Consider the following 14,108-nt stretch of genomic DNA (forward strand, 5'->3'; position numbering starts at 1 on the left):
CCTGCCCACATCCTACTGCCACTTCCTGCCCAAAGCACCCAACGCTGCACCAAGCACCCCTCACGGCTGCCTCTAAGGGCCTGGCTCTCCTAGCGCGCTTTCCCCCGGAAAGGTGAAGGAACTGGAGAAACTCAGCCACAACGAGCCCGGAGGAGGGGGAAGGTGATTAAGAGCCAATAACGCAGGTGCTGGCCGACCTTGACACAAGTGCACTCACCCGCCCCGCCCACAGAACCCCGCGAGCCAATCACAACGTAGGCTCAGGGCGCGCTGACCAATCCACGACCCCCCTCCCCAGCAGGTGGTGGTCAGTAGGGACCGTTGGCGGCAGTTGGCGGTCGTTCCAGTGCGCAGGCGCAAGCTTTCCCCCCCACCCCTCCGCTTCAGAGGCCGCGCAGCCGGAGGGGGTGAGTGAGCTACCGGGCCGCGGGGGGAGCTGGGGGGCGCCGCGCGCAGACCCTGCCCCAGCTTGGGATGGGGGGCCTCGGCGTGTGGCGCTGGCAGACCGGCTGGGAGCAGAAAGCAGAGCAGGAGATCAGTATGAGGCACAGCAGGGGACTGACGCAGGATGGCAGAGCAGCGAAGTGAGCTGGGGGAGAGCCAGAAGGCAGAGCAGGAGACCCGGGGGGAGTGTGGGGCGGGGAGCAGAAGGCAGAGCAGGAGACATGGGTGGGGGAGTAGAAGGCAGAGCAGTGGGTGGAGGCAGGGGAAAGGTATGCGAGTGGCACTTGGGAAGGGACTTCTTGGCACTGGAAACAACTTCCCCAAAAGGAGTCATCCCCGCAGGGCAGTTCAGCATTGCCCCCACCTTTCTCTTGGGATGGGAGCGAGGGCAAGGGGTCGAGGGAGGCACCGAGCAGAGCGTGCTGGCCCATGAATGAGTCCAAGGAGCCAGTGGATGCTGCCCAGCGCAACCCAGCCTGGAGTCCTGACCAGATGAGGGACAGGAAGTTTCCCTGCAGGCCGGGGAGGAGCCTCCTCCTTCCTGGTCGGAGAGATGACCCTTGGGAAGGGAGGTGACAGCTCACCTGCCAGAACAGTTGGCCTCTGCACTAGGCAAATCCTTGCATTGGGAGGGGTTAGGTAGGACTGATTTTGCTTGGCAAGAGGCTGCACAAGGTGACTTCCTGAGGTCCCTCCTGGCCTGGCTTGTCTGCATTTCTGTGACGTGCGTCTGCACCTGAAATCAGCACTGCCTCCCTCTTCTCCTGTAGCTGGTTTGTGTTTTGCTGCCGAAAGTCAAGCCTGGGCTCTGCAGGCTGCCATGCTTTTGCACTGTGACTTGTTTCTGCTTAAAGTTGACTTTTTGAGGCAGTTGGATTTGCATCACCTTGCCAGAAAACAAGGCTGGTGCTGTGTTGGAGTGTTGACTCACCGTGGACTGCTCTAGCTTCATGTATTGTAGGGGATAATGTTTTGATGAGCATCAACCAGTAGAGAGTCCAGACTTAGGGTTATGAAAAAAAACTCCAGTGAACTAGAAATATTTTTAAAATGACATTTCTGTCATTGTAGTAATAGGTTTTAGGTTGGGTTTAAGCAGTCTTCAGTGGTGTTTGGGAGTTCAGAAGTAACTCCTTCCATTTAATAGATAGTAAGCACAAAGTGGAACTGCTTAATGCACAAAACGAAAACATATGACTAGTTAAAAGTGAAATCCCAAAATACGTTATTTCTAGCTTCAGTGAACGAAGGTCATGGTAGTGTTGATATCTGATGGCAAAGGAGCTATTTTTGAATGACTTCATTTTATGTAACTGATATCCTTTCTTAAAACTTTCCTTATCCATAAAGGAGCAACCTGAATTCCTTTCTGTCTGTTAAGGACTGTAATCAGCTTCCTGAAGTGAAGAACTGGATAAAAATGACTTTAAGGTTCAGGCTCTACCAGCAGCCTTGGGAGAAGCATTGGCCAGCATTTCTACTGGTTTGAAAGGTTCAGGCAAACCAAAAGTTGAACAAAGTACTTAAAACAGGTTTTTAGAAGGTGATTCACTGCAGCATCTGCTTTATCTACATTTGGGGCTTTTAGCACCATTATAACTACAGAATAAAGGAGCTCGTAGTGTTGACAAACAGCGTTCTTGAATTCTTTCTGGCAAAGAGCTATGTCATATGGCATTCGCAGAGAACGAGGGATGTTCTGTATTTCCTTCTTAGGGATCCATATATTACAATTTTATACACTTCCTAACTTCCACTCCACTTGACCCATATGAGTTGTAGGAATTTCAGGTGAAATGACACTTTCCTTCTATTGATCTTCTTTAAATCTTGAAGAAAAAGTGGTTCAGCTATTTTTGAAAGTGGGAGTAACAAAAAATTGCTAATTTCTAGCACTATTAAACTGTCTCTAGTGCTTCAGGTGTCTGGTAGACTAGCTCAATTGAGCAGGAGGATAGTTTTGAGTTTGAAGAGGGAGGCTTTGCCGTTTCTGATAAAAATCCATTTGATCAGATTCTAAAACAAAAGAAACTACCAGCTGCATGCAGCTGGTAGAGCTTGTTAAAAGTTTGTGTGAGAAGTAGTTTAAGCAGCAGTATTGCACTGCTGGACTGCACCCCAGGAGTACATTCGTTGTTCATGATGACTGTAGGTGGATGTGTGCAGTCTGAAACTTCACATCCTAGAGCCTTCTTGTGTAATAGGAATTCTTTCTGTGCAAAGTATTTCTGCCACCTGTGTTGAGTTGTCTGCTGCAGGCTAATTTCTGAACTGTGTCAGAGCTGGTAAAACATGCCTTCAGAACTTGCATTTTTGTTTTCTAGGGTAGGAGAGGTCTGGTGATAAATTGTGATACAGCTTAAAATTTGTTACTGAAAACGCAGTGCAAAACCTGACTTTGAATTTGTTATAATAGGTTTATATCAATCAAGAAGCTAGCTCTGAGGGAGTTATAACTACTAGTCACTCTTGGCAGCTCTTACTATAAAGCAAGTTAACAAAACAAATGTTGAAAGGCTGAAATCTTACAGCAGTTTCACAAGAAGAAAGGTAGGAATGGGAAGTACCATAAGGGCAAAGTGGGAAGAATACCTGTTGGTGGAGGAAGGAGATCTTTGAACTCAGTAAGCTGCATTTAGGAATTTAAAGGAGCTTAAGAACTACTTATTCACACCCTTTATAGGAATATTGGTCTCTCTGCACAGACTCTCTAGAGTAAATTTGGCAACAGTCTTATGCTTTATGCTTCCTTTAGCATGTAATGGCTTATTACATGGCGGGGGGGGGGGGGAAGGGGAACCTAGATGGCTTGTGTTAAGAAAGCAAGCCTGTTTCTTCTGCAATCAGATAGTTTTTTTTCCTGTTGACTCCAGTGAACAGTAGATGTAGGCTTGCGCCAATTATCTCAAGTTGGGGGGGAGGGGGCAGCGGGGTGGAGACATGGGGGAAACTTTACTGAAAAGATAACTACACACTATTTAACATAACTAGTTAAACCACTGCAATACCATCCAAGATAGTTAAAATACATTTTCAACTTCTCACAGGTGCATCAGATTGGCTGCTGGGAATACTTCTGAAATGTCAACGATGTACTTTACGTTAACATTCTTTTTTTCTGGAATTGTTACCTGTCATGGTAGTAAGTCTGCCTATAATGCAGTACCCCAGCTGCTGCTGGTCTCCTTTGATGGCTTCAGGGCTGATTATCTGAAAAATTATAAACTTCCACATCTTCAGGAGTTTATTAAGGATGGTGTGTTGGTAAAGCATGTCTCAAATGCTTTTATCACAAAAACTTTTCCAAACCATTACAGCATAGTGACAGGCTTATACGAAGAAAGCCATGGCATTGTGGCTAATAAAATGTACGATGCAGATACAAAGAAGAAGTTTTCACCACCTCATGACTTGGATCCTTTTTGGTGGAATGAGGCAACTCCTATTTGGATAACAAATCAACAGCAGGAGAACAGAACAAGTGCTGCTGCAATGTGGCCTGGTACTGATGTAAAAATTAACAATATGACATCTCATTTTTTTATGAAGTATAATGTTTCAGTATCATTTGTAGAAAGAATGGAGAAAATTGTTACATGGCTGAACAGCTCTAACCCACCAGTTAGTTTTGCCACGCTCTACTGGGAAGAACCAGATGCAAGTGGGCATAAATACGGACCAGAAGATATAGAAAACATGCATAAAGTGTTAGAACAAGTCGATGATCACATTGGTTTCCTCATTGCTAAACTAAAAGCCTTTGGTTTGTGGGATAACATTAACATCATAATTACAAGTGATCATGGAATGACTCAGTGTTCCCGAGAGAAGATTATTAAACTGGATAAATGCATTGGCCGGGATAACTACACTTTGGTAGACACAACGCCAGTTGCTGCAATACTTCCAAGAAGCAGTATGTATATTTACAGTGGTCATGAGATTTGTTACACTTTTGTATGCCTCCTTCCTGGAAGTCTCACACTTCAGTGAGTAGTTGAAGGAGTTACAAAAATAAAGCAGCTCATGTTGCCCAGCACAGAAAGAAGTTAATTGTTTAATAAATAAAAGAAACCAGGGGCATCTAGATGACAAAAATAAATGGGTTCTGGTAATTCAAGATAATTTGCTAAAACTGTTCACTTCAGCATCAAAAGCTGTATGACAAACAGTGAAGGCCCTCATGTGTCTTGATGCTGAAGCTGTTGGAAAAAATGTTTGAGAGAGACACTGGGCTGCATTCATTTCCTCTTTTGTTGATTCACCTTGACAAAAACTACCCAGCTATTCATACGCAGTAAGTGCTAGATCAGTCCCTAATCAAATTGGATTATGCAGTTATATTGGCTTTTCTGGCTAAAGCCATGTTGCACTACAACTATAATCTTAAACCCCATCATTTTGATTATCATCTTATCTTGTTCATCCTACTTCAGTTAAAACCCCTGTAGCAGATAAGCCTTAGGGTGGGTCTTTGAAGGTGAGGGAGGTTAAAGGTTAAAACAAAAATGAAATCTAGACTAAGAACACGCACAATGTCCCTTTCTTCTAACCTCAAATAGTCCTTAGTTTGAGAGCATTGGAGTTAAGTTCAGTTATAATTACAGTGAACGGTTGCTGTTTCACGTGCAGTCTGTTCTTTATTTTGCAGACAAAACGTATGTATATAACCTGCTAAAGAACTGCAGTACTCACATGAAGGTGTACCTCAAAGAGGATATTCCAGACAGATTTCATTACCATCACAATAATCGCATTCAACCGATAATTCTGGTTGCTGATGAAGGTTGGACAATTGCACAGAATGACCCAATTATAAGATGTAAGTATCCTCCTTAATACTTTTTGGTGATTTATTTTGGTAAACTTCTATACCCTGAAGTGGAACCAACGGGTGCCCTATTCACTGATTATGCACTTTATAAGCAAGTAATGCATTCCTTCTAAAATGGCACGCTTCTTAAATTTGGATTAAAAGTAAAATTAAAAAGCTCTTCTGTGCACCACAGATCTATCTTTATTTGATGTTTTACTTTTCTGAAAAACGAGTTGAATGAGAATTTATAAATACACCCATATGTTCAAGGATGTCTTGTATTTGAAGGAAGGTGATATCATACAGCCAATGCCTGCAGAAGAAAGTTCACGGTTTCCGGGGGTGATAAGCGGGGATTCTGGCTTTCTCTAATTCTAAAAAAAAATTTTAAAATCCCCAATGTTTATCATAGAGAACCAGGATCCCTGGTGATGAGGAAAGAAGAGGGTAGCCTCGTATTTATATCACTGACTTAAAACTTGGGAGACAAGGGTTTGATTCTGCTCCATCACAGACTGTGTTTGTTTGACTTCAGACAAATGATTTAGCCTCTGTGGCAACATAGACATGTGGTGTGGATGTTTGGTTCCCTGGGGACAACTAGTAGCAGGACACCTTGCAGCACCGCATACCACACGGCCTTGCTTATCTGGACGCAGCCTGTGTCTTTGTTCCCCGTGTGTGCGTGTGTATTAAAGAAAAAAAAAAAAGTTTAAAACGAACCTCTTCTCTGCATCACAGGACTATTGTTAGAATAAATTAAAGGTTGTTTTATGTGCTAAGGTTTTATCATGATGGTTTTCTTTGCATTTCTCCTCCAGTAGGTGACCATGGCTATGACAATGCTCTCTCTAGCATGCATCCATTCCTGGCTGCTCATGGTCCTGCTTTTACCAAAGGCTACAAACAGAATACTATTAATATTGTTGATATCTATCCAATGATGTGCCACATCCTAGGATTAAAACCACAGCCCAATAATGGGACCTTCAGCAACACCAAGTGCTTGTTAGCTGACCAGTGGTGTGTAAGTCTTCCAGAAGCCATTGGAATTGTGATTGGTGTCCTTATGGTGTTGACTACTCTTACCTGCCTTCTAATAATCATGAAGAACAGAGTGCCCACTCCACGCCCCTTCTCCCGACTTCAGCTGCAAGATGATGATGATGATCCCTTAATTGGATAATATATTGGAAGTACAGCTTCCTCTCAGACATTGTTTCTGAAAACAGGCCATAAGTTAGATCAACATGTTTACTTTCACTGAATAACAGCATTCTGTGGCGATGCACTTTTAAAGGGTACCCATTCAAAATATTACATAAAATGTACAAACAAAAACTGCTTGCTTATATTCCCTGACCAATAACCCAATAACAGAAGATTTGTAAAAGGAAATGTTGAACAGATCTTTTGTTCCTTGTTGGAAAAAGCACTTAAACTAAGGATGGTTTTTCAAGTCCCTTCACATTTGTAAAAATAAATATCATCTATAACCTAGCAAAGCCAGAATATTAAGTGTACTTTAAAATTTGTAAATGAAATGGATTTCATTTTGTACTGAACCTAAGGACTTCCTTGCAGTTCTTGCACTTGTATACCAGGAAGAGGAACACCTGGGGCCTTGCAGATATTTTTAGGCCCAGTAAGCTTTCAGTTGTAGACATTGGCCTGTGTTGGAAGTGGAGGACTCTTTTTTTAATTTCTTGTTTCTAAAGGCAGAGGGGGGGAAAAAAAGGAAAAATCAAACGATGGGAGTAATGGTTGTTGGGAAGACCTTACCGTCCAGTTGTATAATAGTCTCTCCTAGTTTTAGACACTGAGCATAATCTAGTAGTTACAAGGCATGATGGGGAACATGGACATCAAGTTTCTACTTCCAGGTAGGACAGTGACTTTTTGCATGGCGTTGGACAAGTCATTGCACTTCTTTGTACCATAGTTTTTCCTCTCTGTAGAAGTCGGTTAATACTATTAACTACCTCATTGGGATATTAATAGGCTAAGTCAAAGTTTTGAAATGCTTTGAAATTCTCAGGCAGGTTCTGCAAGCACAGCCTACTGTTAATTGATATGAAAACATTACTTGATATTCCCTTCCCCTCCTTAATGATGCTCTTAGCTAACATAGTCTCCTGTATTATAAGAGAAGCTGATCACCTCTGTCGGCCCCCAACATATCTATTGGATGTATAATGTCTTTCTCATGCTATAAAAGAAAAATGTCTTTTAGGACTTAAGGTGCACCAGGTGAGAAGCAAACACTTCCCTAGGGCATATGGGTGGTCTCACTGCTCTCCCCAAAACCATTTTGATAACAAAAAAAAAAAAACTTTTGGATTCTGGCAGATACAGAACACAATGGCAGTGCTCTGGATCTGAGGATGAGGACTTCTGCTATTGATGTTTAAAGCCCGGTTTAAAATTGTACCTATTTGATCATTAACTCGAAATCACTGCAAATGGTCCCACAGTACTTTTTAGTCCCTGATGTTCATTCACTGCTAAAGTTCTGTTCAGCTCTTAAGTCCTGTCTTGATTCCCTTGGGGCCAGAGACTGGTGGGGACTTGAGCACACCTCACTGTTCAGTGTTTCCTGTTGGGTAGCTGTAGGCAATGCTGGTGGCTCCTTGATTCAGTGTTTTGCGTTACACTCTGGGGGCCAGGTGCCTGAAGCTAAATGTTGCAGTACTGAACTCATAGGCACCTAAATTTTGTATTGGATCTCATCCTTAGATAGGAATGAGGATGAGCTTGAGGAACCAAGCAGGTGGTTTCAACACCAGCTTAACTTTTGAAAAGTGGGCAAACTTGTTTTACTAGCACAGGGAGGGGGCAGGGAACTGCTATTGTATCTGGCCACCTTGGCACTAGCAACACTCTCTCCTTTTTTTTTTTAACATTTCGGACAGCTACTGAAAACCTTAAGATCAAATAGTAAAAGACTATTGTTTTAACACCAGCTGATGTATTTCCATGCTTCCTTTTCTCCCATGCCCTCTATTTTTACAGAAAGTTAAGAGGACTAGCAGTAGCTTGAATAGCAGTTGGTCACTGAGCTGTTGTGAAGGAGCTGGGAGAAGGGGGTGATTAGGACCAAAGTAACTCCCTTTTAGATGTCACAGGGCTAGGAGAGCTGTGGAGGAAGCCTGCTGATTTACCAAGACAGGAAAGATGTGCGTGTCTTATGGATGGTTCTGACTACAAGTTGGCAAGCTTCAGAGGGAACCAAAACTAGACGGCCCTCTAGGACCCAGGGGTTGGCAGCCTGTGGCGCATGGGCTGGATTCAGAGTATGGGCTTTGGCAGCAGTGGCTTTCTCCGACTTGCTGAAGGCCTCGACTTGTGCTGCCACAGGGGGAAGCAAGTAGCAGCAGGGTCCTAGTGCCTGCCCATCAGCCTCTGACCCAAACTGGGTCAATCTGGTCTATTGCAGCCTGCTTCTCTATGAAGTGGGAGAAGGATTAATTTTGAACTAAAATGTGAAGCACCATTCATACTGTGTGCCTACATGTGTTTGGGGTGGGGAGGGATTTGGAGATGCTACACTTCTCTGGTGTGCATATCAGAAAGGTTTCTCTGAACCTATCTCTAAGGAGATATTGAAACTGAGCGCTTAACTCTGATAGTTGGAACAGCCCTTTTATATTTGTTTCTGGCTTGGCATATCGTACAGGTTTGCAACAAAGACTCAAGGTCACCTCCAGAAAAGTGCATGTTGATTTGAAGCAGGTCAGATGTATGCCCCATAACAATTGATATTGATCCAAATCCAAGTGTGTGTAGCGTTGTGGGACAGTGGAAGGGGAATGCTCCTTAACCAAGTGCAGTAGTCCTTATCCAATGCTCAGATCATTTTGCTGCTAAATTCTTTTCTGGGAGAAGGGAAATGTTTTGGAGTCACCATGTGGTGATTCCAGCAACTAAGCTCTGCATCAGTAACTGTAAAGAGGGGTTGCCAGTAAAGCCAATATACTTTCGCACTTATTGTTTTTTAGCTACTAAGTTCCTTTATTTATCAATATACATATTGTGCAGTGTATTCTTTGAATGACTCTTTGCTTAGTGTCTTCAAACTGACCTGTGCTGCATTCTAGTGTGGAAGAAAAGCTTAGTGACGGATATAACTAAGAAAGAGACTCTGCACATCTGCATAAGATGTGTTTAAAGAGCAAACTCTTAATGTGCCTTATAACATGGCAAAATATTTATATTACTGTCTGGTTTTGGTTCCTGTGAAAAACGTTTTGCTTATATGAAAATAAACAAATTTGGTGTCTGCTACTGAACTTGTGCATTATTACTTTTTTGGTCCCCCCCCCCCCCCAACCCAAAAACTCAAGCTTTTTATTCATGCCTTTGGGACTGATATAGCTGCAGCCTTCACTTCTGCAAGATGTGATTTGATCATAGTATGTACTAGTAGGAGAAGCGGCCTCTGAGAGGGTAAGGCCCCTACAGGAAGAGCAGCTGATTCCTAAGTATGTTACACTGGTGATTCAGCTGTCCTTGCATCTTGACAAAAATGCACTAGTTCTACATTTTAAACCTTTTTAAATTTGGGGAAAACAAAAAAAAACCTGCCCCTCCCTGCAAAGTAAAATTCAAATGCTGTTTGGACGGTAGAGTACTCAGCTCAACTATGAAAAGCTGTTTTTACAGTGAGAAAGCATCTGTTAACACGCTGCTACAGCCTCTTCCCCTACCATAAGAAAAAGATGAAAATGACTAAGAAAACAAAATTGGATTAGTCCTTGCCATTTTTACTAGTCATAATCCCATTGTTCTTAGTAGGTTTCTGTATGTATTACTGTGCTAAATGAAAATATGGTTAATATAAATAAATGTCAGTTTGTGAATTCTGAGGTATAGATTGATACCGTCATTCACACTGAATGGTCCTGTTACTCTTAATGACTCTCAATTGAGATGAGAAAATGATAAACTGTTCTACCTTTTGAACAAGGATAGCAGGATCTGGCCTTTACTTAGTCCTTTTAAGTATTTGGTGTGATTCCAGACCCTGTCAGTGACTGCCAGTAGGACTGAGCGGGAAAGAAGATTCCTGTCTTATTCTGTGTCATCAATGAAAGGTACTTTGCCTTGCCTTGAGTCTTCAGGAGCTAGTGAAGAGAAATCTTAGGAAACAGGCCATTTTCATGAGCATGGATAGCCACATATTTCAGCCCAATGCTTCAGTGAAAACAAACCTGCTTCCTGCAAAGTGTAGCTACTACACATGCTTTGGACATCTTCCATCTTGAAAGAGAAGTGTCTTACTGCTCAAATCCTGCGTTTGTGAAGCTGTCATCTTTGTCCCAAAGTTGGGAATGGAGGACCACTTTTTGTGACAATAGCCTTGTGGTTGGGGTATTTATCCTGGTTAAGATTCTGTGTCTTATTTCGACTAGAAAGGGTTTGGATCCACATCTTGGTTCCCAGCAAAGTGCCCTAACCACCAGATTAAGGACTAGGCGTACAAAGAGGACCCTCTACCCTGAGCCTACTGAAACAAAGTTACTGGGCAGATGGCTGTAAGATTCCAAGGGCCAGATTGAACAAACACAAGGAAGGTTGACACTAACCCAGAGGAGCAAACACTGTCCTGGACACACATTTTGTATTAATCATTGGATAAAATGCATGAACTCCACTGGAAGCAGTGGCTAGAACCAGGGGTCCCCCTTTTAAGCTGTACTAGTTAAATAAACTGTTCTTTTTGACCTTCCAAGTACAGGAGGAGCATACACCACAGGATTACTGCCTATTTGCACAATCTTCTTCCAAGGAGCTAACAGGCAGAAGAGGAGATCAGGGAAGGGTTAGGCATAAGACATATCCAATGGTGGTAAAGAATGGATGCTTCCGAGGAAAAATATGAGAGAGAAGGAATGCATAGAGTGACCCATCCCTTGCTAAACCCACACAGTCACCACATGTAAATTACTGGTTGCAGTTACGCCCTCAATTTGCACATTTCCTTAAAAATAATTTCTTTAAAATAGATGCACTGTTCAAGTTTTAAAAGTGAATGAATGAGTAGTCCACTTGATAGGGCAGTTAACTACATTTTAAAAATAGATACTCAGTTCCACCCATGTTTACTTGTCAGGCATAGGTTAGCAGCTGAAATCTATCACGTAATACAGAGGATGATGAATGTGCATCAACTAGTGGGAAGAAAAAGCAACCTGAACTTTTACTTTTGTAGATGGTGTTGAATTGACACCACCCTTCATCTGAAATCAAAGGTATTTAGGGAAACTGGACCATCCTCCTTTTTTCAATAACAAAATGTTTGTTCACAGTGGTAGTACAATACGACTTATTTACGTCTACAGAAAGACCTGCTAATGCAGCCACAGTAAGCATGATGGATAGACAAATTTATGTCGACTATTGTGATCTGCAAGGGATTCTCAGAAGAAGTTTGATCACATCGTTCTTTTCAAACAAAGGCTCATGTATGATTATGGAAGGCCTTCCTTTGCAGTGCTGTGTACAGGTCTGTATTCCTATTCACAAACTTTCTTTTTATCACAGGCTCTTTCTTTAAAATCCAGAAGCAAGTTTTAGACACAACCAACAAATGGAACACAGAAATCAATGGGTACGAGTGAGCCCACTATTATGCTGATTTATATACCTGGTTCAATCAGGTATGCCATCATCATGTCTTTTACCACCACCCCCCACAACATTTAAATAAACTTACTGCTCCAAAGTCCTATTTAATAGCTCAGTATGGAGAGCAGCAGCATAAGCTTCCCTGCACCACCTCTTTCAAGGAGGTACATATTTGAAGCAGTGTTAATAGGATGGTTGCATTGTCCTTTACAAAGCCTCTCCCTAAAAGGAAAGGGTCCAGTTAACCTGTAGGATACTATAAAAACCTCCCATGCTTGAAAAGGTTGCAAAAGACTATGAGGTTTAGCTCATTTAGCCCTGTGATGCTTAATCTCTGGTCCACAGGGCTCCCCATGTGTCCAGAAGTTTGGCTTCCAGAGCCATGGAGATCAATGCTGCCACCATTCCCCCACTGCCAAGTTTCTAGACCTGCAAGGAGCCCTCAGGCTGGATAACACAACTCTATACACTGGACCGTGGGATCTGCTTTGCAAAGCCACAAATTTGAGCACCACTGATTTCGCCTAAAAGGCTGAGGTGGTACAAGGCTAAGCTTCTGGCTCATAATTATGACGAGATGAAGCTGAATTTTAATGAGCAGCAGGTTTCTCTGACAAAATAACAGGTCCTGAGGACTGCAACAAAGCTATTCCCAAGTGGATGGTTATCTGGAAGACCCCAGAACTCCACCACTTGAGATGCCCAAGGGTGCAAACCAGTGGTGGCTCGATAGGGAGAGCTCCTGCCACACAGGATGCTGTTTACAACTGCTTTTTCTTCCAGCACTAGAGTCTGTCATAACCTAATCTCTGACGGGCATCAAAGGTTGTAGTTTAGGAGTGGACAATTATTTGTGCTGGAGGGCCACTTACCTAGGGAGTTGGGGTGAGCTGTTGCAGGCCAGGCCAGCCTCCCCCACCCCACCTCAGCTGTCCCTACTAGCCACAGTTCATCAAAACTTTTAAGTGGCTCTCTGGCTTAAATAACTGCCCACTCCTGGGCAGAAAACAAAAGTTAGGGAAACCTAACCTTTGTTCCCCACTTCTCCTTACACCCCTTCCCCCACCACAAGTGCCAGGCATACAGCCAGGCCTGTGCCATACTGCTTTACTGCACACTGGCTCAGGCCACCTGGGTGCAGCTGGCACAGCTCCTGCATGCCAGGGACTCAGGGCAGGGCAAGGGGGTGCAGGGGGAAGCAGGGAAACAGCATAGTACTGGTCCACATGACCAGTTCCCTGCACCCCTCCCCCCCATTCCTGGCACATGGCTGGCTTGCACAGGAGTCACACCAACTGCATCCATGTGGCACAAAGGAACAATATGTGGTACCAGCCAGCCTGGTCGTGTGTGGGGAGTGGGGTGTGGGTGCAGGGAGCTGCAGATTATCCAGAATCAGCTAGCTCAGTGGCATGCTGTGTTCCCCCTTCTCCCTACACTCCCTCCCCCACCCTGAGTCCCTGGCACAGCTGGGGCCACATGCTGCTTTGGGCCAAATGAATGCAGCTGGCGTGGCTCCTGCCCAACCTGGCCACGTGCCAGGGACTTGGGGTCAGGCAGAAGCTGCTCCACCTGCGCCCATGTGGCACAGCCCAAAGTGGCATGTGGGAACAGTGTGGCACCAGGGCTTGTGCTCCTACCAGGCTCCAGTCCAGCAGGGCCCAGATAACCTGCAGCTCCTGGCCCTCTTCCCCATGTACTACCTCCCTTGCCAGTGGCTTTGACTCGCCAAGTATAGGGTTGGAGCAGCGCAGCCAGCCTTGCCTGGCAGCAGCCTGGCCAGCTCAGCACCCCCGGCCTTGGAGCTTACACTGGGGCTGGGGGGCAGGACAGGGTGGGTCGGCCAAGGAGGGAAGTGGCTGTTACTACTGCTGCAGCTGGCTGGTGGGGATGGGGATAGAAGGCCTAGAGGCACTGAAAGCCATGGCAGCCACAAGCCAGATACAATTCTCTTTCAGAGGAGCAGCCATGCACAGGGTAAAAATCATCTGATGGGCAAGATCCAGCCCATGGGCTGTATTTTGCCCATCTCTACTGTAGTTCATTGCCAGCCAAGTGACAGAATAAAGATTCTTGTATTTGATTAACTGAAAATCTGATACACGTGAACCAAAGAAAAACTGAGCATGGGGAGAACTGTGTAGAGCTCTGGATACCTTTAGAGAGGTAAACAAAGTATGGCCGAAGAAGAATCATTTGATTTGTAACTCCTGCTAAGAGC

The 14,108-nt window shown here is 44.1% G+C and overlaps 1 protein-coding gene across 1 annotated transcript; it reads left to right on the forward strand.

The window, feature by feature from the left end:
- The first annotated feature begins 317 nt into the window (after window positions 1-317).
- ENPP4 (ectonucleotide pyrophosphatase/phosphodiesterase 4) lies at window positions 318-9,544 on the forward strand. The gene is made up of 4 exons (XM_090031089.1): window positions 318-407; window positions 3,492-4,360; window positions 5,096-5,266; window positions 6,082-9,544. Exons 2-4 carry the CDS (start codon window positions 3,526-3,528, stop codon window positions 6,444-6,446), a joined length of 1,371 nt encoding a protein of 456 aa, XP_089887215.1. The 5' UTR covers window positions 318-407; window positions 3,492-3,525; the 3' UTR covers window positions 6,447-9,544.
- The last annotated feature ends 4,564 nt before the right edge of the window (window positions 9,545-14,108 follow it).

Source organism: Crocodylus siamensis, chromosome 1 (assembly GCF_052110815.1).
Source record: "Crocodylus siamensis isolate JL-2025a chromosome 1, ASM5211081v1, whole genome shotgun sequence".
In the NCBI taxonomy this organism is placed as follows: Eukaryota; Metazoa; Chordata; order Crocodylia; family Crocodylidae; genus Crocodylus; species Crocodylus siamensis.